We start from the raw sequence: 26,945 nt of genomic DNA on the forward strand, positions 1-26,945 counted from the left end.
TCTCTAGAGTGTTCACAAGCTTTTCCATCGATCTGATCTACTGACCTAATTTTTGATCCCACATGACCAAGTTTCAAACTTGACCTAGAGATCATCAAGACTAACACTCTGACCAAGTTTCATAAAGATTGGGTCAAAAATGTGGTCTCTAGTGTTCACAAGCTTTTCCTTTGATCTGACCTACTGACCTAGTTTTTTAACCCCACATGACCCAGTTTCAAACTTGACCTAGAGATCATCAAGACTTACATTCTGACCAAGTTTCATAAAGATTGGGTCAAAAATGTGGTCTCTAGTGTTCACAAGCTTTTCCTTTGGTCTGACCTACTGACCTAGTTTTTGACCCCACATGACCCAGTTTCAAACTTGACCTAGAGATCATCAAGACTAACATTCTGACCAAGTTTCATAAAGATTGGATCACAAATGTGGCCTCTAGAGTGTCCACAAGGCAAATGTCGATGGACGAAGGATGACGCACGACGCCGGAAAATGACTGGTCACAATAGCTCACCTTGAGCACTTTGTGCGCTTGTGAGCTAATAATTTTTGAGTTATATATGTGACTAAAACATGTAAGGCTTTTATACATGATTTTTGTTTAGTCAAAGACCATAAATATGTTCAGGCAGGATGAAATCTCTAACATCAGATGATCAACTTCTTATATCATATAACAAAACCCTGAAGTTTACGACTATAGGTCAAATATTTGATGAGACACGTGACACAAGCTATTAGGTCCTTTAAGCCTTATTTTGACCAAATCAAGGACCATACATCTGGGCTGGTTGAGTGAAATACCAAACAAAAACTGCTGGTGCACAACTTCACATGCTAAATAATATTCCTTTAAGCTTTAATGACTAGGTCAAGTACTTTTCAAGCTACATAGGAAACAAGCTTTTAAACCCTTTCAGCACATTATTTATATAGGGCTAAAACTCTTGTCTTGCTGTCTGAAGTTCAAAACAAATCCAAGGCGCACTACTTCACATATGCTGAATAATAGTCCTATGAAGGTTAATGACTCTAAATCAAATACCTTTTGAGATACATGTAACACAAACTTCAAGGTTCTCAGTGTATTTTTACTAAATCAAAGGCCACGACTCTGTTCTAGCCGAGTGAAGTTCCAAACAAAATCCCAGGTGCACAACTTCACATGCTAAATAACATTCCTGTTTCATGACCCAAAGTCAAATACTTTTCGAGACCATACCAGGTACACAATTCAGACACTCACCAGGCATACCGACTAGGGCAAATCCAAGTGCACACTTAAAATTTTGCTGGGCTTAAAAGTTGCCTATCATCCTCAGTACCTACCCTACATTTTTGTTAAGAAAACCTAAACTCGAGGTATTTTTCTTTCTGGCCTTTTTTTCTTGCCTACCATTTTTATAAAGACAAAATTTTCAAAAATTTACTGCAAGTCAAAAATCATGCATATAATTAACGAAGTTATAGTAGGACATCACGGTAAGCAGTGTAACTCATTTTTTCCCTATGGTGATCATTTACAGGGATATCCTTCTCTTCTCTAAATAACCAGGCAAAAATATACTGTTTTACCATGCCAGGCTGTAAAAGAAACACAACTGCAAGAGATTTTAACTGTATCTGTAGTTCTAAAACTTTGATCTTAAAAGAAATCTACCAAGATTTGCACCTGAGGCTAAAACACACCTTGAAGTAACAATCCTTTGGACAGTAATACAAGACAGACAAGATTTATTTATAGCCATTTATTGACTAAAGATACATGTCATTATACTGAAACAGACGCCAAGTCTAAATACTTTATACACCCATATGCTCATTTGCTTGCTTTTCTCTCCGGTTCAATTCTGTTAAGTAAACAGTGACAAAAATGAAGAGAAAATTCCCCTCTCTCTGACCTATTTTGGACAAAACAGGACTGAATGTTGACAACGAAATCAACATAAAGTCCTAAATAGGCTCTGCAGAAAGAAGGGCTTTTCCAATCATATAAACTTCAAAGTTCTGATAAAATACACTATTTATCTCTACATCAAAGCAATTATTTTGTCTGACTAGCATCAAACAGGTTGCATATTATATTCTTTTTCCTTGCCGTAAACAAAACTCTTAAAAATCTCTAAGTCAAAAAGCATTCTTTCGATCAGCACTAACGATACATCGCATCTATCACTCTATAATCACAAATATCTTGAGTGCATACAGAGTTAGCTTAAAGGTGGACATATAAGACGCAAAAAAATAATAAATTACATAATGTAATATATAGAAAACAAGATATATATCATACAAACAATAATCAACAATTAGAATCATTTGAGCCTTGCCATGGGAAAACCAACATAGTGGGTATGCGACCAGCATGGATCCAGACCAGCCTGCGCATCCGCCTATTGGAATTGGAGAAACTATTAGCGAACATTATTAAAGCCTATTGGAATTGGAGAAACTATTAGCGAACAGCATGGATCCTGACCAGACTGCACGGATGCGCAGGCTGGTCTGGATCCATGCTGGTCGCATACCGACTATGTTGGTTTTCCCATGGCATGGCTCATTTATCAATTACCTTACTATAGCTGTATTTCCCAGTAAACGCCTTATCCACCATGAGATTTCTTAGCTACCCTTCATGGAAAATTCAGCTATTGTAAAGTAATAACATATTAAAGTATTTCATTTTATTTATGGACTAAGATAAAAGCTCAAATTCCAATGGCAAAACAACGCTTTGGTCAAACTCTCGCTTATTTCAATACATGGTCTGGAATTATTTTGGAAATTATTTTTTTGGTAATAATGACTAAAGTTAGACAACAGACCTGAAATCAATTTATCTATGAAGTGTGTCTATCAATAACTAAGTTACAATATCAAAGCAATTATTTCTCTTTAAAAAAATAACTTTGGCACACAACAGAATATCTTGTATATGTGTACATTTTATAAACAGAAAACAAGACGTGCAAGTTATCCAAGATCAATTTTTGTCATCATGGCATGAAAGAAACGAGACTTTAACAATGTTTACAGTTACATTCCGTGCAATACGCCTAGATATGTAATGTATTGCACAAGAGTAAATTCTCCTTCGTGTCTGAAAAATGAATGATTACATAAATACACAAAATTCAACTAGCTAATAGAAGCATTTTGTAGACAAAATGTTGTCACCACAAGGCAAAACTATTGCAACTGTATAAAAAGAAAGAATCAGATACCACAGTTTTGCACTGAGGCAACAAATTTAATGTAATACATCTGGAGCAAAAAGTAAGTAACTTCTTGTTGGTGCTAAAATCATTTTTAAAAAAAGCAATGTAAAAGCATTTTTTAAAATTTATTTTAGCACCAAAAGAGATTAAAATAATACTTTTTGATCCAGGGAAAGTGCTGGTGAATGTCATGAGTGATGTATGTCACACACTGTAGCAAATACTGAACATATTTTACATTGTGTCCATTTGAGGTATATTTCAACTGATTACATATAGGACTTGGTACATGTCCTACACACAGACTTAGACAAATATAAATGCAATACTTTACCATTTATAAAGGCAAGAATTGTTCTATACACAACCAATGCAGATATTAGGCCACAGTTAGATGTTGTTGTTCTTTTATGTACAAGTATGAAAATATGAACACTTTGAGTTAAATACCCTCAAGTGCAGATATCATAAAAATAAAAAATAAACTGATGATTTTATAACGCTCGAGAACAAAATCACAAGAATGTTGGTCGTTTTGAGTAAAGGCTGATTTACTACCACTGTTTGTCTGTTTTATAAACAGTGGAGGAGACTATCAAATGACTCATTTTTTGGATTAATAACTGCAAGTATCACAGACTGTGTTCTTTTATGCTGCCTCGGTAACAAATACAGAAAAATTGTGCTTTCTAATTCATATGGCAGTCATGTAAGCTTATGCTATAACTGAAAGACAATGAAAATATTCTTTGGTATAACCCGCATTTTCCCCAAGTGTCGTTCACTTTCATATTTTCCAGAACAAGCTCTGATCGATTTGTTATACATCAATTGAGCAACTTTCTTCACAAACTTTCAATCTGACCAGCAAATTAAAATTTTTATTAGAAACAAAACATGAAGATGGATGAATACTGGTAACACAAACTTAATGCCTTGAGAAGAAAATATTAATTTCAATAAATAAATATATTGCACATGGGTAATTCGCATCAAAATGAAACATATAGTCATAAATGTAATTACATGCTTGGCATATTCCAATAGTTTATCCATTATCAATAAAAATCAATATTTTTAAAAACAAACTTGTATCTATTACGCTTAATTGAATATTAATATGGACGGATGCAAAATAAGTGTCAATAAATGCAACAGGAGTATGTCTAACATAACATCAAACAATTTGAAAGCTCCTATAATCTGTCTAGAGATTCTGTCTATATATATTTGAAAGGCATTTAATACAACATAAATTCTGCATACATATTAAAATGACCAAATTCCTTCAATCGTATGTACATTAACTTGGGTATTTTTGACCAGCTTTCAACCAACAATATTATACCTTAAACATTCAATCTTAATATCACAGAAATATAGTTTGCTTTCAAACTAGTTTGTCAATTCTGTCAAACATGTGTGACGATTACACACCAGACATAAAACATACACTTACATATTATTACATACCCAACACAAAATAAATTCTAGTCAACATTTTTCTTCAAACTTCTGGTTACATTATTCCCCCCAATTTCTTGAGACTTCAAAATTACCCATAATTCATACTTCCAGATATCCCAGAATTCATTTAACTTCAACATATCCCATAATTCAAAGTTCCAGATATCCCAGAATTCACTTCTGGAGGCCTTGTAATTCTGAATATCACATGCAGATCTGTTACAAAGTTTACAGTACAAGCAGTTCAGCTTGTATATCTATACAATTGTTGTTGTACACACAACAGCTATATATGGACTTCCATTACTTGCAATATCCATTGAAAGCATTACCTATATATAGTAACAATTATAATAATTACACGGCTAAAACACACCCAGCAACAATAGAGAATAAAAACATGTACACTATAACATCTAGGAAAAGTCTATATCACTTATAAATTGAACATCAATTATGCACTATCTTCATGTATGATCTCTGGTCACACTAGTAATGATTTATTCTGCGTCTGAAAGGCTGCCACAATATAAAATGATTTGTTCTAACCAATATCTATGTTGGTTTAACCAATCATTTTATGCTATGACTTAGACAAACAGCACAAATATTACTGTGACATAGATCTCCATGTGACTATTCATTTACACAATGGTATGACAATGAAATACTTTATTTACCCATAATGCAACTCACTTAAGCTGCAATCAAAAAGTAGGAATACAACTTTTAAATATTAACTTTACAAATTGGGAAATGTAATCAAAGTGAAGAGAACAGAAAGACCAGTAGCTGCAATGAAATAGTCAGATTCTACTGTATCTCTTGTAAGTATTGCAGAAAAAAAGTATTCAACAAATTTTACAAAGAAAAACTTTCAACAAAAGTTGAGACAGTAAATATTTCCTTTTTATCATTGCACTATACCATAACAAAATCTATCTTAACATTATTCAAAGCAGATTTTTTTTTCATAGGTTTAACTCCATTTTACCAGTATTTCTGTCATGATTGTGTGATGGTCAATGAACTTCCCCAGCATTTGTAGACTCTATACCAGTACTAACTTGTTCTTCAAAGTTAACTGAAACTTCACTACATGAATCAAGGGTGATAACCTAATGCCATTAGACATGTTGTTTTTACTGTTACACAGAAATTCTTTTACTCACTAACTTGATAGGTATAATGGCCTGCTCTATCAAGTTACACAGCAGGAATTATTGTATATATATAATATGGGAGTTTCTAGCATTTACATCCATGTTGGAAAAACTGTCTTATATCTTGAATTCAGGAGAGCTTGAATGCTATAAATAATGTTGCGACAAACTAATTTTTAATGGTGTGTGTGTTCCTACACTATTAAAAGAAAACAGTGCTTAAATAAAGTTTACAAATTTTTTTTATCATTTGTAGGTAACGATATGTAAGAAAATGAACCTACAACTGGTGGTAGGTACAGCGGGGAATATCTTTTGCTTGGGAGAACAGTTTTGGCACTAACTTGGCTAGCCTTAACACCTTCTAAACAGCTTCCTCAAGCAAAATATTCCAATATTTCAATGTCCACCAATAATTTTGGATTGATTCTAATTCTTGCTGCTCTCACAGCTGCAGAGTAAGAGAGTTGCTATCATAAGCAATGGTGTACGAGTATGAATTATATGAAACAGGCAGAAATAGCTACACAGAACTACATCCGACTCATTCTTTGAAGAAATATATTTAACACAATTTCATGTTAAATCTGTTAGCACATATCAGTGGAGAAGAACAAGACAACAGCTCAAAAGTCAATATCAAATGGGAATGTCCTTACAATCAATTCAAATTTAATTACAGAAAATACTGAATACCAATATAAAAAATTTCATTTGCAAAAAATGACGTATACCTCTACAGTTTACAATTCAGATATTTTTTGCTTGTTTTGAAGTGTAAGCTTACCGTCAACAAATTACCTATACTAGAGTGGACACGTGTTTGTCCTGGCAAGCATCAAAGTTCTTTGTTGACAAAAAGCTGATTTCATAAAATGATTTTACGTACCTAATTTTATCAACTTTTACCAACTGATCCTCGTCTCCAGTCACTAATTCAAAAAATTAACCTCTCAATTATCAACTGCCAGTTTACTGTTTTAGATGCTTTCCTTAAAACAAACATGTATTTTTATGTCTTTATTTGACATTTAGGACACTACATGTAATACAAGTTGAGACCAAGTTTACCCTAGAACAGAGGTCTGTGAACGTGGAGCAAAAACACTAGCGGATGCTGAAAGAAATGCCCCTGTCTAAATCCTACACACCTTCAAAGACATTAACAATACGAAATTCACAAACGCTTCATCAGTACCTCAAATTAACCATTTGCATTTGACACTTCCTATCATGAGCATTTTTTCCAAAAACTATCAAGATGCATGAAAGTCAAAATTAACATAAGGAAAAAGAAATATCTTTCTGTATGTGAAATTATTCGGTGATGGCTTCATTTAAAATGCAAATCGTTCTGTTGTTTCTTTTCCACAAGATCTTTCAGACATACTACAGTGACAGTGTTATTATCCCAAAACTTTAATATTAAGGTGTCACTGAAAACTAGCTATATAATATCAAGAAGTACAAAATGCAATACAAATGCAATACTTTCTTTCAATTCAAAACTGTAGCACAGCATACACTGAACATTTCTTCGTATTTAACACCCACATCTGTTCAATCAACATAAGTTCAAATAACAATACATGTCATAACAAGGCATAATAAGTTAAAAGCACTTGACTGTGAGATTACTGTTACCATGGCAACATAACATTTTTTTCAAAGAATTTCTGTTTAATATGCACTTTCAGTAACTTTCCTCTTAAATAACTATACAGAAGGGGGAAAAAAATCTAGAATTTCTATCGTGTCCATCTGTGGTTTAATTTCCACTAAATGCCCACCACCCAACGTCCCAACAGCTAAAACAATAATATATATGTCTCTTTTTTTCCATATAAAAAAACAATAAGAGGAGGCAAAAGTTAATTCGTACAAAAATCATCCTAAAACTGTTTATCACACATTTGACATAAAGCCATGTCAAGGTAATTTTGGTACAACGCCGGTGTCGTAACATTTTGGCGCTGAAGCTGTTTCAAGTACAACACATGAGTCGATATCACCTACAACTGGCAAAGAATGAAAAAAATCTGTTGTTTACGCAGAAAAAACTAACATGTGATACAAAGATTATTACATGTATCTTTTAACACTGAATTGATTAAACTTGTCAAATAAAATAAATATGAAAAGATACTTATGTAATATCCTCTATGTATTATAGTAATGTCTATCTCACTGATCAGTGGATTATAAGTTTTGAATGATTTGATTGAATTGTCCTAAATCTATATAATATACAAAATTATATCAAGCAGAGTACTGAAAATAAAGTCTAATTAGAGCAAAATTACATATAATTACCTCTATTTCATTCATATCACATGATCATTTTAGTCACACACACTCGGACTACTATGCACCTTTTATATGAACTTTGGTCTGATTTTACATAAAATGAAGTGAAACAACTATATCTGTCCAACCACAAACAACACTCTAAACGTTCTTGTTTTGTATGATGCAACTACCTAACTTCATAAAAATGTATTTGTACCTACATGGACACAGCTGAATTTTGTTTTTAAGTTTCATTTAATTGGATTATTTCATTTAAGATACATTATTTCAGAGACAGAAAGCTACATGACAGTCTGTAACTGATAGAAACAGCCAAATCGCACAAGAAAACGTAATCAAACAGAAGTTTCTAATTGACATTATCCGTTAAAGGATTCAAAAAAGGATCAAAACCCCTACTTCATTCTTCATTAAATATGTGCTCACTTTGTGATACAAACTTGCAATTTTAACTTTTATAATTCCATTAAAAGTGTAAAAAGCTCCACTGGCCAAGCATCTATTTTTATATCATTTCTACATATAAATATTTCATAACATTGTATAGCACTTAAATAGAGATAACCTAGCCACCCATTAATTTAAATTGTCATCAACGTCACAAAGTCAAGCATACCGAGGAATTTGTGATAAAGCATGATACAGGGGATGACTGCCATTTACTAAAATCACAAACACTCTTTGAGTCAAAGTACACACTACTTGAGAATACATTAATAAAAAACATCGAGCCTCTCATATTGGCAAGCAAAAAAAAAAAACCTCTAAAAACTCAAGCCAGGAACATAATGGAGTAATTCCACGGTACGGGTGTTTCTAATATCAGCACTTTTAACATTTAGCTACAAAGCTTTAAGATCAAGTAGAGCCAGCATACTCAAAATGCTACGCTAAACACTATCAATATCTTCAATTGGCCGGCAACCTTCAATTTTGCCGATATTTTGTCTTCTTCATGGTTTACTGGTATTTCTTAAATCCAGGACATTTTTGTACATATACAGGTTATCAGGAACTGTTCACATAGTCTTGGTTTTATCATCACTTATTTCTGAAACCTCTAGATTAAATATATAACTGTGGACAGGAAATTTTCCAACCAATATCTGGTTTCGTGATGTCCAAAAGCCTGTATATGTATAACAGTGTCTGCAACATTTCTTGAGTAGTGTTAACGACACTCCCAAACTTTGACGGTTTGATCTACACTTCCACTTATCACATACGGTGAGTTCCGATGCATGTCTGTAAAATAAATCAAGAAAAAGCTTTCTCATTGACCAAAATATACCTCATTTTCAAAAATGTACTGAAAATATTGCAGTAAAATTGAAAATATTCTAAACAAACACTTATTACGTTTCTCAAGACAAAGCACCCAGTCTGAGATATACTCAATCTTTAAACACACCAACTTATGAATTTTTCAGATTGCTTCAATTTCAGTGGTGTGAAATTTTGGTAAAATTTGGATCTTTTTTTTTGTGTGTGAACATCTACAGTATCATAAAATCTAGCCAATTGCTAAAAGGTGACTTATGCTTATTCAAGGTAAAGAATTTAATTCACCTTATTCTTATTTCTAAACCAAAAGATTATGTAAGTCAAAAGTACCACATAGAGGAAATAAGCAATTACAAGTGTTTTTTCAATATTTATTTAACCTTAACTTTTACTGATAATGAAAATGAAGAGAATTTCTGAAAGCCAGTTTACCTAGAGATGTAACAAAGTGTTGGTGTGCATCTAGCGTTTTCTGGTTTCTTCTATTTTTAATGTCCCATACTCGTATAGTTTTGTCGTCTGAAGCACTGATTACAAATTTCCCTCCTGGGTGAAACACCAGTCCTCGAACCCAGTTATCGTGACCAACCTAATAACATGGAAAACAAGATTGCATGACAAACATTCCTGGATTCTTTTCAATACTATCATCTCCTGCACAAATTGAAGTGAATTTCCCAGAAGAATTTACAATAATGGTATCAAAACCTTTGTGACAAGCAAAGAAAATTTCTGATCATATAGTTTCAGCTTGCTACAATTATACACAGTCTGCTTTTTATTCTACTTTTAAGAGACAAGATACAAATTTTCACAAATTAAATGAAACAATTGGAACTTACAAACAGTACCTACTCCAAAACGTTCATGAAAATTGCATCATGTAAATTCAATGTTTTAGTCAATAAGTTGTCATCATTTGAGCCGTGCCATGAGAAAACCAACATAGTGGGTTTGAAACCAGCATGGATCCAGACCAGCCTGCGCATCTGCGCAGTCTGGTCAGGATCCATGCTGTTCGCTAACAGTTTCTCCAATTCCAATAGGCTTTAAAAGCGAAAAGCATGGAGCCTGACCAGACTGCGCGGATGCGCAGGCTGGTCTGGATCCATGCTGGTCGCACACCCACTATGTTGGTTTTCCCATGGCACTGCTCATTTATTATTCAGTTGTATTATGTAATTGCAAGATATCTTTTGAAAGCATGACTATACTGTGAGGATTCAATGCCTGTGATATCCAGATGCTTATTCAATAAATTGTTTGGCACTATACATACAAGTGTGAAGAGACATAGTCCTGTACTGATGTCCCACATTTTGATTGTCTTATCTCGGGAACCGGACACCAAGAATGGTCCACTCCGTCCTTTCTTATTCTGTCAATAAAATTACAATAAAGCCAAGTTACAGATATAGAGATGCTAAAACTGCTTTCAGGATAAACTTAAAAAGAAATATATTAAACTATCTTAAAATAAGATTTGCCACCACCTGATGTTATAAAATTTAATGATGGAGACCATAATAACACATCAAAGAAAAGCATCAAGCGCACTCAAATCCAAGTCAAACAAGAGGACAAAATTACACAAACTTCTTATATCAAATTCATTTGAAAAAGCTACTAACCTGCCTCTTAATCAGGCAACTGAAGTTAAACTGCTGCTTTGAAAACATAGTTTACACAGTATATCTAGCAAAGAATTCCAAGATATTTCAAGGTATACAGCAAACAATTCAAGAATATTTCAAGTTATATGCAAACCCTTTTCAAAAAAATCATGTAGCCTGAAATTTCTCTAAATTGGCATGTCTGAAAATCTTTACTTGCCTTAAAGAATGAAAACACCTCCCTGTTCAAATTTTGCACTTGTTGCCATTATTTGCGTAGTTCACATGCAAAAGATGACATGTACTTACATCAATACCAGCGGCTTCATTTATGGCTGGAAATCCCACCTCCGGTGCCCAAGCAAGACATTCAACTACATGTTCATGTTCTCGTAATTCTGCTTTACATTCTTTAGTGGCTACTACCCACACACGTAGTGTTTGGTCATTGGAACAACTAGCTAATAAGGAACCATCCTGGTTCACACGAACCATTCGTACCCACTCTCGATGGCCAGTGAATGTTTTTACACAATACCTAATATAACATAAAGAAATTATCCATCATTTTAATAAACATAGTAACAACAATAAACAACATCAACGAATAGAAGTTTGCAAAATGTAGATTTGATAATATTCTCAATCACATATGGCTTTAATTAACTGTGGAATTATTTAGCTTCCTGTAATTATATTGTTTTGGCCTGAACATTTTCTTGGAAAACAAGAATTTGTGGATTTAAGATTTTAATAAAATGAATGTAAATTCTTGTTTTTTTTCTTGGATCTTCACTTCATGGTTTGTGAAACTGCAAACTCCCAAGAAAATTTTTGTGGTGGACTGTAAATTTCATCAATTTTATGGTTGTGTAATCCATGAAATCAAAATCTAATGCATAAGTACAATTTACATTTATCACTCATTTCAGAATCCTGTGAAAGTTTGTAAGTTTCATCCTAAGTATGAACTTCTAAAACATATTTATTTCATAGGATTTAACTGGTATCTTTTTAACAAGGTGTCTTTAATTCATTTTAGGTCAAATCTACCTTATTTTTGTTTGACTAAAAATGGTAAGAATAGCCTGATAGTTGAGGTGAATATGCTTAGAATGATGTTCGTGAAACACCTTTCTCCTAAGTTTGAACTTTGTATTTTGTAGGCTGCATAAATATTTGCTTTACTACAGTGGCATTCACCACAGGAACTTACGTGCCCGTAGAACTGCAAATTTGGCTGAAACTAGTAAATTTTACAACTAGAAAATAAATAACTACACAAAAGTAGTGTACTTAGCAGCAGATCACAGAACTCAAGAAGCCGAGTGCTGAGTAAACAATTTTTCTTGTAATGTTATCCTTTATAAATGCGATATGTTTACAAAGGCTTTATTTGATTAACATTGCAATCAATACATGACTGCTCTTTTCCACTAGGTTCTTTCAGAAAGTACTTATCAAATACTGTAAAACCTGTATAATTACAAAAACCATGCCTGGAAAAAAACAGGTCTTTACAGATTTTATTATTTATGTGGTCCTTATTCACATGTATAAACAAAACTGAAAACATTCAATTTCAAAATGCAACTAGTGGTCTCTTAACCCAGGCAGACTCTGTTCAGCAGAGACTTTTACACAGGTTAGTGGGGGGAACTGTCTGCACTTAGAGGATTTTTTTCTGAATATTATTCTTAAAGCAAGCAGAGGATTTAAAACTAAGAACTGTGTAAACCACTGCAGACTCACCCTGTGGCAACCTCCCACATTTTGATGGTTTTATCTCTGGAGGCAGATACTATAAAATCTCCACTTGGCATGAATGATACACTTGAAACATTGTGGTCATGTCCTGTAATATACACAAACTTGTTACTGCAGTAGATAGAATTTTGCTTTGTGACTTGTCCAACATGAGAAATGGTAGCGTAAGCCTTGACAGTAAAAAAAGATTAAGAGAATAATGCAAAGGAATAACTTCTTGATTTTTTGAACAGCTTGTTCTCTTTTTTCAAAAAGAAAAGGCAAACTAAATTGATATATAACCTTACAACAAAATGTGATAATTAAATCCAAAGAATTGTAATAAAAATCTCTTTTTGATTGACAAATACAAAATAAGCAGTTGCACAAAGTCCATTTTATCAAGCCTGTCTATCACTAATAAACTGAAGGCTATTTTAAGAGATATTGGAAGGTAGTTAGTAAATAAACAAGTACTCACCATACATAGTCTTGACACATTCAAATCCTTGGAAATCCCATAATTTTATTGTCATATCAGCTGAACATGATACTGTAATAGAAATGGTTAAAACACCTGTAGGAATCAAATCTCCTGGTATTTATAGTACGATATTATCATTAATAAAAAAAATTTAGAAATGGACTGAGTATACAAACATTTCTATATTGCCATTTAAGGTAATTGTTTAAAATATGAGACCAAGACAAGGCTAACAATCTCCTGTAACAAGAGGGCCATACTGGCCCTATATTGCTCACCTGTTATCACTGCACTTAAGGACAAGAAAGTCAAACAACAAAGAGAAGAAATTTAACCAAAAAGAAAGAAAAATTCTTACAAGGTATAGATATGTCAAAATACATCTAAAAATTGAAGGTACCCTCCATGTTGTACCACAGAAGAGAGGACCATGACTAGTTTTGCCCGCATTTGACCCAGTTTCGAAATTATCCTAGATATCATCAAGATGAACATTCAGACCAACTTTCATACAGATCCCATGAAAAATATGGCCTCAAGAGAGGTCACAATGTTTTTTTTATTATTTGACTACTGACCTAGTTTTTGAGGGCACATGATCCAGTTTCGAACCTGACCTAGATATCATCAAGGTGAACATTCTGACCAATTTTCATGAAGATCCATTGAAAAGTATGGCCTCTAGAGAGGTCACAAGGTTTTTCTATTTTTAGACCTATTGACCTAGTTTTGGACCGCACGTGACCTAGTTTCGAACTTGACCTAGATATCATCAAGATGAACATTCAGACCAACATTCATAAAGATCCCATGAAAAATGTGACCTCTAGAGTGGTCACAAGCAAAAGTTTACGGACTGATGGACGGACAGACGCTGTGCGATCACAAAAGCTCACCTTGTCACAAGGTGACATGTGAGCTAAAAAGATTGCCGTAAACTCAGTCAAAGCATTAAAAATACACCATGTGTGATAAAGAAACTAGCATGAGTATATTTTGAAATCAAAATCAGTTTTTTAAGGAAGATATACAACACCTAATATTAATAGCAAATTCATCTTAGCAATGTAAACTGTAGCAGTCCAACTATAATATAATATGTAATTTCAGACAGCAATACTACAGGATTTGTATACGAAAATAATAATTAGATGTTTTCAAATAATCTAAATGGATATTTGAATGCAAACTGTAGTATTCATTCACATCCTTACATATTTTAACACTGATATGATCCGGTTTCTTTTAATTTTACATAAACTTCTACTGTTTTCCTGAACGTTCATTTAAAAGGTTAAGCTCCGCATATAAAGCACATTTAGAATGAGCTAAGGCATAAGAAGTATGTATGAAATGTCAGTTTCATGTTGCAATCATTTTGTTTAAAAATAACAGACATTCTTAATTTTGCATAACTGCAATAATGACACTATACACAAACAGGTAACAAAAGATACAAAAAGTATTTCTGAGTTTCCTTGTACCAAAGATCAATCACTTCAGTTTTTTTAACACAATATTAACACGTTTTAGCTGAATCCATAATTGACAAAAAAAACCCATTACTTATATTTATAGCTTTATTACCTAGATATTTGCCAGTGTGGTCAAACGAAACATCTTGCACAGAGTCTGTGTGACCTTTTAAAGTTCTCTCGTAATCCCCAGTCTCATAGTCCCATACCTACAACAGTACAAGGTACAGATAAACATACATCACTCCAAGTCTCAAGAGGATGAGGAAAATGCTTGATTTTTTTTATTTCAAACGATCCAAACATGGTTGGGCACCAAATGAATTGCTTGAGTCAGACCTGGTATTCAAGCCATCGATGCTCCAACGAGCGGTGTTTGGTTTTACATGCGAATGAGTTACATTTAAGGCACTTGTATAATGTCTTGTGTAAAGTGACTTCAACTGTATAACAAGTTCTTTTTAAAATACCTATTTATACATTTTTCTAACACCAGGATAAGCTATGGGATTACTGAATGAGTAGAGAGTAATGCTACCTCAAGTCCATAACTTCGCTATAATTGATATTGCATTTTTCTATAAAAATTTCGCAACAATCAATATAACAGAATCTGATGTCAGTGTTTAAGACTTACCCTAATCGTAGCATCCTCACTCGCTGAAACCATGACACTAAATGTGGGATGAAATATAACCCTCGTAACTGGGCTTCTATGGCCGCTGAGGGAATAACGTTCTGGGGGTCGAGGAATCCATTCTGACGGATCTCTTTTATCACGGGTTGGTCCACCCTGGTTGAATTCTTTCTCTGCTTCCGAAAGTTTGGCTTCTAAGTCCATTACCTAACAGTTATAAAACAGGTCAAAAATGTAGCTAATTTTCAAGCAATATATTTAATTTTGGCATATATTAGCTTTTTGATTGTGTAACTGTAGAAGTTATCATTCACAATCAAATATGACAATGCCAGATATCTACCAACGAAGAAAATTAGACACTTCCCACTAAAAGTTGATTTTTAATTTTACAAAGTATGTCCTTGATTAAACAAAATTATCACTGAAATAAAAAAAAGTAAATTTCAATTGTCCTTTAATAAACACAAAGTAGTCCTCTGGAGCTATACAATGTGAGGCTAAACATAGACAGTCATAAGTTGCAGCAGTTCTTTAGTTCAACCCTAGATAAGCAGCAACCAAATTTTGTTCCTCAACTTCAAGTGGAGTCTTTACCTTTTTCTGCAATCTGATGACAGATGTCCATTTTTTCTCTAAGATACCAGAATATTTTTTGTCTATTTCCATAGGCTGAAAACAGAAAACAATGCCAATGTAATACAACAAATATCCATGCAGCATTAACTTGTTAATTATATTTTATCTCAAAGCAAGGTTGTTTTTTTTTGTATTTAGAGTCACACCAACATAATTTGGGTCAAATGGCGACTTTTCCACCCTTTGAGGGGAGTAGATCCAGCGCTCCCCCCCCCCCCCCCAAGGTTTGTTTAAATGAGCAGACACCGGGGAGAACACAAAACCTTCCATAAGCAAGGGGGTTTCTTTCTACTGAAAATTCTACCCCAAAGGGGGGGATTTTTTAAACCCCCATGCAGTGGGGGTAAGTGATTATCCACCCCTGAGCCCCCTTATCTCAAAGCAGGAGTTAAACTGTTGCATTAGAAGAACATAACAAGCACAGCTATAAGCCTTTAAAATGTCTTAACCTTCACCCAGCTAAATTGCTAATACGGACTAATCTATCATTCAATTTGGGCAGTACCACTTCTTATTCAAAGGGGTGTTCACTGAAAATCTGATGGAACAGAGAACAGTGCAGACCATGATCACTTTGCAGAAAGGCAGAGCCACTTGCCGCCAGCAGGCTAAAGGTTAAGTATGAAGTAAAATCTTCTTTTCAACTGCAGTAAACAAGTTTCCAAACATTTTGGAGGAACTGAATATTTTTTTTTTCTTTTCTTAAATTTCTTTGTACTAACTTATACTGCTAAAGCTTTTTTTTCTTAAAAAAAAAATTTTTAAAAATGTAATATTAAAAAACCATAAAAAGCCCCTTTTGAAATTCTGTAAGGCACTGATTTACCATTTGAACTGAGTTCACTAGGGCTTTATTTCTAAAATCAGAGAGAAACAAAACTAAATTAAAAAACGGGTTTTACAAAACCAGAATAAAAAAATAAAAGTGACAAATTCTTTTCACTATCATTGTTATTCATAAAATTTTGGCCAAGTTGGGAGAAACATGTTTCAGGCAGCCAGTCAGATGGTCGGTAGAGCACTCGCCCAATATGCGAGGGCACATTTTTCTCATTTTATGACATTTGTGATTTTATTCTAGCCCAAAATAACACACAATCCTTGAAACTAAAATCTTATTTGTGAAAAATCTCAATTTTAATTTTTACATCCTTGACCATACAAATCCACCAAAATGTCTGAAACTAAAACATTTATCACCCCTCAATCAACCCCAAATTTTAAACATTTCCCCAAAGTAATCTAAAAGGCAATAAGTTTGTTGGCAATTATCAAAAAAAGTTTAAAGGCCATTTGGGTCAAACACTACTAGACCGCTTAAAAATCAAATTTGTACAGGAAAAACCAAGTAATATTTTTAAAAGCCTAAAAAAAATATTCAAAAAATAAACAGCTTTTTCAGGTTCTCTTTTGTAATCTTGTGAGAAATTTTTCTGTCTGGCTGTAAGACTTTTGTTGTTCATTCCACAAAAACTATATGGTCTGAAAATTTTTGTTGGGGGACGACTGTGAGTACTATGTTGCTAGTGCTACAAGTTTTCCCCCAGGAAACCGCAGTATAATTTTTGTTTGCTTTCCACAAAAAAAAGAGGTTTTGAAATAAAAAGCACCAAACCCAATTATCGGGATCTTTTACATCTATAAAACAAAGGTGACTCAATGTATTTCTTGCAAATTGCTACATGTCTGCAGTACATGTTTATTGTATGTAAATATTTTTAATCAATCTTTTGACAAATGAACTACCGCAGAAAATGTAAGTACAAAAATATTGTTTTATAGGAACAGAAGGATTATTTTACATATTTAACAGTTTCTATACTACAAAAAATGATCTTTTAACTGTTTAAGGGGAAAGGGCCCATGGCAAATTTGTTTTGTCCTTAAACATTACTATGGGGGGTTGAAAATCCCGTGAAAATCTCAGTGTAAAAGGGTGAAAAATTATACAAAAACCTTTTCCCTCAGTTTTAATGATTTGAATCTATATTTATCAATATTTAAAAACAAAATCCTAAACTGTTTTAGGTTATGGCCCGGGAAAGACCGCAAAATTTTATTCTTTGAATGATTCTGGTTTTTTGGGTTTTTCTGAAAATGGGAAATTTTCACAAGATAAAATTTTTATGACCACACACCATGGACAATTTTGCAATGTAATGAATTTGCTTGCACATCACTGTAAAAATGGCCAGAAATGAATTTCTTTCATTTTATTAGTTTGAAAAAACCTTATCAAAACCCTTACAATATTTAAAATTTCCGATTAATTTGGAAAAAACCTTGAACATTTATAAGCACTATAAAATTTTCGTATGTCAAAACAGAAGCAAAAGTAATAACAAATGCAAAAATATTACCAAACCTGTATAGACCTACTCCAAAGGGAAAAAGTATTATAACTTACAGTTATCTTTTGTCTTGTGACAACACCAGGGTTGGGAGAGTTGAAGGTCTTCACACACAACAACAACAAAAATCACCGGCACCGCCATCCTGCAAAAAAATAAACAAATTTACACTTCTACTCATATATGACATTTTAGTCTTATAAAAAATGGTGAGAGAGACTTCAGGGGTATGAGACAGGACGAAGTACATAAATTTTTTCATAAGATTTGAAGGGCCAACTTTTTACAAAGAATATTGCCATTCAACCAAATTCAAACATTAAACACTTGCAAAACTTATTTATTTATTTATCTATTTATTTGGGTTTTCAACGCACCAAAACAGTATAGGTTATTTTTGGCGCCAAACAGGACTACAAATTTTGGTTTCACTTCCTTTAATCAAAATAACAAGAAAAGGGGCAACCCAAAAACCGGTTTTCAACACTTTTCATAAGAATAAACAAGAGTGCCAGAACCCAAAATATACACCAAGCAATTTTCTTTACTCTAGCACCTGTTTTTGCAGATGAAATTTTTAATTTTGGGTTTTTAGAAATCATTGAAATCTTTTGTTTTTCAAAGCCCACAAAAAAAACTCCTTCCGGGGTAGAATCCCCTTAAATACAAAAAATTAGAAAGAAAACTAGTTGTCCCCACAAAAAAGTTGTTTTGGTTTTTTCCCTACGGTCAATTATAAAAAAGTTACAATATAAGTTATTTAAGAAACAAAAGGGATTAATCTAAAAAAAAAAAAAAAAAAAAAAAAAAAAAAAAAAATTTAAGCCCACACAGAATCCTTCCAGGTGAGTTTTGGAAAAAATACCCTCAAAATTTGGGATGTAACATGCATTTTGTACTACAAAATAGTGGTCTCGTTTTTTTTCCCTAGCTAGAATAAAAAGTTAAAATTAAGCATTTAATAAAAACGGGGGGGAAAGAATTCTAAAAAAGGGGAACTGCCAAAAACCCTTTGTTCATGATGGTGTTAAATTTCCCAATTTACATCAAAATCCCCAGCATGTAAAAGATATGCTAACCAAAACCCAACCTAACACAAACCCTATTTTTTTAACAAAAACCCTTGCCTTGATCCCAAAACCCCAAAATAAACCCCAAGCCAATTTTATAAAGTTTTCTATACACCAAGTTTCATCGATCTCATTATAATTAAGTTATTGACCGGAAACCTTTTTGTATTTTAAGTAACAGTGACCTTGCCCTTTGCCCCCCGAAAACCCCAAAATAAAACCCCGCCTTTGCTTGATATAACTACTTTAATACCAAGTTTTATTCAAAATTTTATTAAAACAAAAGTTATTGACCGGAAACCCTTTTTCTTTTTTAAGAAACAGTGACCTTGCCCCTTGACCCCAGAAAACCCCAAAATCAATCCACCTTTGTCTTTAAAGTACATACACCCAAGTTTTGTTCAAATACTTTACCGAAAAAAAATTTTTTGGGCCCGGGAAAACACCAGTTTGACGCCGCCGCCCCCCCCCCCGTCGCATTCCCCCAATCTAAAAACCTGGTTAAAAAACATGAGGTTGGAATCAAAATTTGCATCCCTGCTGGAATCACACAGTTACAGAAAAACAAGTGTTAAGCCCCTATTAGTGCCTTTACGTCATGAAAGGGGTAAGGCAGGTTCACTTGCAAAACTAACTGACCATGGAAAAGGGTGGATTCTTTCTTCGTTTTAAAACCCTTACCTGCAAAATTCCTTAATAAAATTTGTCTTTTTCAATTTCGCTCCCATAACTTTTTAAAATGCTAAAAGGGGGGGTCCCAAAGATACGATGAATAGTGAACAGTGCTTTTCACCTTATATACAGAGCCGATATTTGGCCCTTCCCCAATTGTTTTTGAAAATAAGGTCATTTTTTCCCAACTATGGCAGGAACTTCCAAAGCCTAAAAAAAATATAAAAAAAATATGCAATTTAATTTCACAAATAGGAAGCAATGACTATTTATGATTGGGAAAACCAAAATTTGCCCTCGATACAAACCTTTTTGCAGAAGGAAAAAGACCCTGTTTCAATAAGAGCAATTACATGTTTTGGAAAATTTTTCCCCAATTTGAAAGGCAGGGCCTCTTCCAATTTTCTGATAAAAAGCTTGGCGTCATGATCGACGCACTGTTAAGGCTGAAATATCTACACTGGCGCAAGGCAGAAAGTTGTTCCGCATGAAAAGGGGTTAATTTTACAACTCACCCACTGACATGTAGAATGAGTTAAAAGAAAAATGTGTTTCAACACTGGAAATTGTTTTTTCCCATGAAAAATTTAAATTAAGGATAGTTCGATCTTACATTTGATCTTAAAAGAAAAACGCAGTTCAATCTTCAAAAAAAAAAACACAGTTCAATCTTCAAAGAAAAACTTTGCGAACACCTTCATAAATGGGGAAAAATTCTTTGCTAATATGCCAGTAACACTCTAAACAAATAACACCTTTCATCAAATGCAAAATACTGCTTCAATACCAGTAATTCAGTAGCTCATATCATAAATGTCAAAGTTTCAGCAGTTTCCAGCCAGGCAATTTGCAAAATGTTAAAAACATGCCTAGTTATAATCTGTTATTGTAATTATAAATGTATCCTTGGGGGAAAAACAAACAAAGGAATAGAAAGTAACACAGCTTTGACACTTAACCCTAAATAAAAAATAAAACTAAACAAATTTCATTTAATAACAGCTGAAATCGAAAAATTAGTAATGAAGTCTAAAACAACAGCATAATATCTGCAAACAGAAGCCAGCCAGAGTAAAAGCAGTAATATTTTGGCATGAAACGACAGTTCACTGTTGCAACAGAACTGTGTTTGTCGAACAGATGCTGTGTGTCTGCTCTATCAGTATTGATCTAAAGCATTCCAGAAAAACTTTCCCCTAATAAAAATACTCCCTGCAGTACAGAAGTACAAAGGTCTGTTCACAAATATATTCAATATATGCTACTAAAGTTTCTAAGTGATTAACAAATATTCTTAAGTATTCTTAACAGCCTGAATTTTTAAAATTATTTTAAATTGTCATTAATAGGTACATTTGTCATGCATTGAATTAAAAATTTTTTCTTCCTAATCATATAAATATTGCGGATGACAAAGTAAACAAAACGTATCACTTCCTTCTATCACAAACATCATGCTGAAATATACTTTTGATCGGTATCAGTAACGTCTATTCGAGCTTTTTTATGTAAAAAAATACTGTGAATTTTTTCCCGTCTGTTATTTGCCCTTAAACAAAAAATGCTTAAAGAAATAATATTCTAGTGCTTGAGAATAAAAGCTTTTGTTTTGAGGGCAGAACAAACAATTATTACAATTAAATAATTTATATCCCTATTGACCCAAAACTCGGAATATAACAAGCAAACAAGCAAACAAGCAAATTCGCTGAATTGGTATCCCCCGCCGAATGGGTTTGTGGTGAGGAATGTTGTTGTTGTGTGTGAAGACCTCTCAGACATCTCCAAGAATAGGGGGAGAGTACAACTTTGCATGTTGAAAAATTTATGGATTATAAGGTTTTAAAAAAAAACAAGGGGTCAGATGACCCTGGATCGTCACCTGGTAAAATGAGCTACTGTTTTCAAACTGAGTTTTTTGGGAAATTTTTTTTGGAAGTTTTTTTCCGATTAAAAAAACAAGTAAACCCCTGGGGCGGGGACACGTTTATCCCGTGGGTCACGAATCTCACGATTTGAACAAATTTTGTAGAATCTATAGCAATGTTACATATCAAATATTAAGACCTGGGCCTTCTGGTTTATTTTTAGCAAATTTAGAAGATTTCCCTATGTAAAATCAAGAAACCCCCGGGGTGGGAAATTTTGGGCTCGGGGGGGGGGGGGGGGGTCAAGATTTGAAAAAATTTTTTTTGAGGGGCCATGGCAATGGTACTGTCAAAATCTAAGCGATAGGCCTTGTTTTTTTAAAAATTTTTGAAGATTTTTTATGTACAACAAGTAACCCATGGGTAGGGTCAATTTGCCCCCGGGGTATGTTTGAAAAATTTTTGTAGAAGTTTACTAGGAAATGTACATGTCAAATAATAAACTAGGCCTTCTGGTTTTTTTTTTAAAGTTTTTCCCTTGAAAATAAAGTGACCCTGGGGCGGGGTCTTTTTTTGCCCCCGGGGTAAAATTTGAAAAATTTTTTGTAGAGGCCCATAGGCAATTAATGTCAAAATCTAAGATCTAGGCCTTCTGGTTTATTTTTTAAAATTTTTTTTTGAAGATTTTCCTATAAAAAATCTATGTAAAACAGTGCCCCTGGGGCAGGGTCAATTTTTTGCCCCGGGGGTCATGTTTGAAAAACTTCAGTAGAATCCATGCAATCTACATGTTAAATTTTAGCTTGGGGCTTTTGGTTTTGAGAAGAAATTTTTTAAGATTTTCCAATGTAAAATCAAGTGCCCCCCTGGGGGGGGGTTAATTTTGCCCCGGGGTTGATTTGAAAAAATTTTGGTAGAACCCCTAGGCAATGCTTCACACCAAATTCAAGCTTGGGGCTTTGGTTTTTGAGAAGTTTTTAAAGTTTTTCCTTTTGGGTTTCCCTTGGAAACCGAGTTCTGCTGGAATTCAATTTTTTAACAATTTTGAAAGGGGCCCCAACCCAAAGGACTTTCCCTTGAAGTTTGGTGTATTCTGCCCAGTGGTTTTAAAAGAAATTTTTTTAGAAATTTTTGAGGCGATGGATTTTCGCACGAGGACATAAAAGCGTAAACAATAGTCCTTGTCACTTCGTGAAGTGAGCTAATGAAAAAAAAAAAAAAAACAAAAGGCCCCCTTGTAAAGGCTTAAGTTTTGCTGTAAGAGTTAGGTTTCTTTTATTTTGCCTAATAGTGCCACGCCCTCGGCAGCCAATTTTTTTTGATGAATAAAGAAAATTTGAAAGTTTTTTGAGGTCACACAAGAACCATCTGTTAAAATTATTTTAAAAATTTCAACAAGCGTTTCACACAAGAAGATTTTTTTAATTTCCCAATTTTAAAATTTGGGGAAAAAGGCCAAAACCCTTGGGAAAACCAGTTTTTTGACAAATCAAAATATTTGACAAATCTTGGTAGAGGGTCAAAAAGGAACATTTGGGGGTAAAATTATTTTTAAAAAACGGGCTAATATTTCAAAAATAAGATTTTTTAAAATTTTAACTAGACATTAGGGGAAAAATAAACCAGCCCCCCCGGGGGCCATGTTTTTTTGACAAAAGGTATTAAATTTTAACAATCTGGTAAGGTTAAGGCCTTTGTGTAATTTTTTACAAAAACGGACTGTTGGGTTTAAGTTTTTCGTTTGTAGATTTTCTTTTTTAACCCGGGAGCCCCTTGTGCAACCAAACTTTTGGTAAGGGGGCCCTCCAAGGAACATCCATGCCAAAATTTTTACAAAACAAATTTGTTTTTGGAGATGTCTTTTAAAAAAACGTTGGGAACGACAAAAAAAGCTGATCACAATAGCTCCCCTGAGCAATGCTCAGGTGAGCTAAAAAAGAGGACCATAAGGTCCCGAAAACGCTCACCTTTCCCACAGACCCCGTTTTGGTATGAGTCGTTTTTTCATTATTTGACATAGTGACCTAGTTTTGGCCGTGTGGGCCCCTTTTTAATTGCCTGAATTTTTCAAGATAAAAATTCGACGATTTCAGGGAAAATCCATTAAAAATATGGGCTCTAGAAGGTCACCCAAAGGTTTTTTTATTATTTTCCCATTTGACTAGTTTTTCGAAAGTACGTGACCCTGTTTTGAACTTTTCCAGATAAATCAAGGTGAACATTGTCACTAATTTTCATGAAGATTTATGAAAAATTTGGCCTCTAGAGAGGTCACAAAAATTTTTTTTATTTTTTATCTATGGCCTAGTTTTTTTACGCAATGCCGTTTCGAAACGACCAGATACATCAAGGGGAACATTTATATCAATTTTCATGAAGATCCCTTGAAAAATTTGCCCCTAAAGGTCAAAAATTTTAATAATTTTTTGACCTACTGACCTAGGTTTTTTACCGCTGTTGACCCATTTCAAATTTGACCTAGATATCATCAAAATGAAATTCAGACCAACTTTTACGAAAACCATGAAAATATGGCCTCTGGAGGTCACAAGGTTTTTCTATTTTTTTTAAAATTTCTGACCTAGTTTTTGAAGGCACGTGACCCCGTTTCAAATTTGACCAGATATCATCAAGGTGCATTTTGACCAATTTTTTTGAAGATCCATTTAAGGGGAGGCCCCTGAGAGGTACAAGGTTTTTTTTATTTTCAAGACTACTGACAAGTTTTTGATCGCAGTTTTACCCAGTTTCAAAATTTACCTATAATTTATCAAGATTAAAAATTCAACCAACTTTCATACGATCCCATGAAAAAAATGGCCTGTGAGAGGGCACAACGTTTTTTCTTTTTTGCCTACTGACTCTTTTTGAAGGCACATGACCCACTTTTGAACTTGCTTAGATATCTCAAGATGAAATTCTGACCAATTTTTTGGGGATCCATTCAAAGGGGATGGGCCCAGGAGGTTTAAAAGGTTTTTTGATTTTAAGACCTATGCCTGTTTTTGATCAAGTTGACCCAGTTTCAAATTTGACTAGATATCATCAAGATAAGCATTCAGACCAAATTTTATGATCAATGAAAAAAAATGGGGCCCCTGAGGGTCACAAAGGTTTTTTCTATTATTTGACCTATGACCCAGTTTTTTAAGGCAGTGACCCAGTTTCGATTTGCCAGATATCATCAAGGTGAACGTTCTGACCAATTTTCATGAGATCTTGTGAAAATAGGCCTTAGGAGGCCAAGGTTTTTTATTTTTAAACCTATGACCCGGGTTTTTGAAGCACATGCCATTTGAATTGACCCCAGATATCTCAAGGGGAACATTTTTGACCAATTTTCATGAAGATCTTGTGAAATATATGGCCTCTGAGAGGTCAAAAGGGTTTTTTTATTTTTAGACTACTGACCTGTTTTTTTTGGGACGTCACCCAGTTTTAACTTGACCAGATATCATCAAGGTGAACATTTCTGACCCAAATTTTATAAAGATCCCATGAAAATTGAGCTCTAGAGTGGGCACAAACAAAAATTTCGGCGCATGCACCACGACGGACCGCGCATCACAAAAGCTCACCTTGTCACTTTTTGACGGTGGTAAAAAACAAGGTCAGATGACCCTGGATGCTCACTGGTAATTTGAGTACATGGACAAGTGTAAGGATCAGGAAGAAAGTCAAATATAAGTTAGCATTGAAATCTTTTCCCGTTGTGCAAAAAATCTTCAAAGTCAAATGTGCAAAATATTGAGAAAAAAGGTCAACAGTCACATTATGGTCCTGAAAGTTATTTTTTAAAATGGGGTGCAAAAATGTAATGTGAAGTTTATTGTAAAACGCCCAGGGGGTTTTAAAAAAAGGTTTTTTTAAAAAAACTATAGCCTCTTTTTTAACACAAGGGACCATGAGGGCCTGAAAAGCTCCCTATCTCCACAACCCATTTTTCACTGAGTTTTTCATGTTATTTTTATTATTTGAATTTGACCTATTTTTGAGCACATTGCCCGATATCTTTAAGAAAAAAAATTCTGCCAATTTTCTGAAGATCCATTGAAAAATAGGCTCAGAGAGGTCACAAAAGGTTTTTTTTATTATTTGACCCAATGACCCAGTTTTTGAAGGCCGGGCCCCCTTTTGAACTTGACCAGAATATCAAGGTGAACATTTCACCAAAAAATTTTTATGAAGACTTTGAAAAAAATGGCCCCAGAAGGTCACAAGGTTTTTTTATTTTTCGACCACTGACCCGTTTTTGACGACTGACCCAGTTACGAACCTGACCTAGATATCCAACTGAAAATTTCACCAATTTTCTGAAGATCCCTTGGAAATATGGCCCCTGGAGGTCAAAGGTTTTTTTCTATTTTTAGCCCACGACCTAGTTTTTGACCCTTTTCCCATTCGAATTGATTTAATATCATCAAGAAAACATTTGACCAAAATTCTGAAGACTCATGAAAAATATGGCCTTAGGGGCAAAGGTTTTTTTTTTTTAGCTACTGACCTGTTTTTAACCCCCCTGCCCAGTTTCGAACTTGACCTGATATCTTCAAGGTAAACATTTTACCAATTTTCATGAAGATCCCTTGAAAAAAAATGCCTCTGAGAGGCACAAGTTTTCCTATTTTTTTACCTACTGACCTAGTTTTTGATGCAATGACCGTTTCGAACTTGACCTAGATATCATCAAGGTGAACTTTACCAATTTTTCATGAAGATCCCTTGGAAATAGGCCCTAGAGAGGTCACAAGGTTTTTCTGTTTTTGATCACTGACCTGTTTTTTTACCCCACAGACCCCGTTTCGAACTTGTCTATTTTCATCAAGGTGAACATTCTGACCAAAAATTTTATAAGATTCATGAAAATTAGGCCCTACAGAGGGCACAAGGTTTTTCTATTTTTAGATTTTATGACCAGTTTTTTAAACCCCCCGGACCCCCTTTCGAA

At 34.0% G+C, this 26,945-nt stretch overlaps 1 protein-coding gene across 1 annotated transcript; it reads right to left on the reverse strand.

The window, feature by feature from the left end:
- Positions 1–1,733: 1,733 nt before the first annotated feature.
- On the reverse strand, positions 1,734–16,071 carry LOC123533935 (lissencephaly-1 homolog). Its single transcript, XM_053520189.1, has 9 exons — positions 15,995–16,071; positions 15,398–15,604; positions 14,873–14,969; positions 13,283–13,354; positions 12,808–12,910; positions 11,365–11,593; positions 10,722–10,820; positions 9,875–10,031; positions 1,734–9,403 (listed from the first exon to the last, which is right to left on the reverse strand). Exons 1-9 carry the CDS (start codon positions 16,064–16,066, stop codon positions 9,330–9,332), a joined length of 1,110 nt encoding a protein of 369 aa, XP_053376164.1. The 5' UTR covers positions 16,067–16,071; the 3' UTR covers positions 1,734–9,329.
- Positions 16,072–26,945: the final 10,874 nt, after the last annotated feature.

Source organism: Mercenaria mercenaria, chromosome 12 (genome assembly GCF_021730395.1).
Source record: "Mercenaria mercenaria strain notata chromosome 12, MADL_Memer_1, whole genome shotgun sequence".
NCBI lineage: Eukaryota > Metazoa > Mollusca > Bivalvia > Venerida > Veneridae > Mercenaria > Mercenaria mercenaria.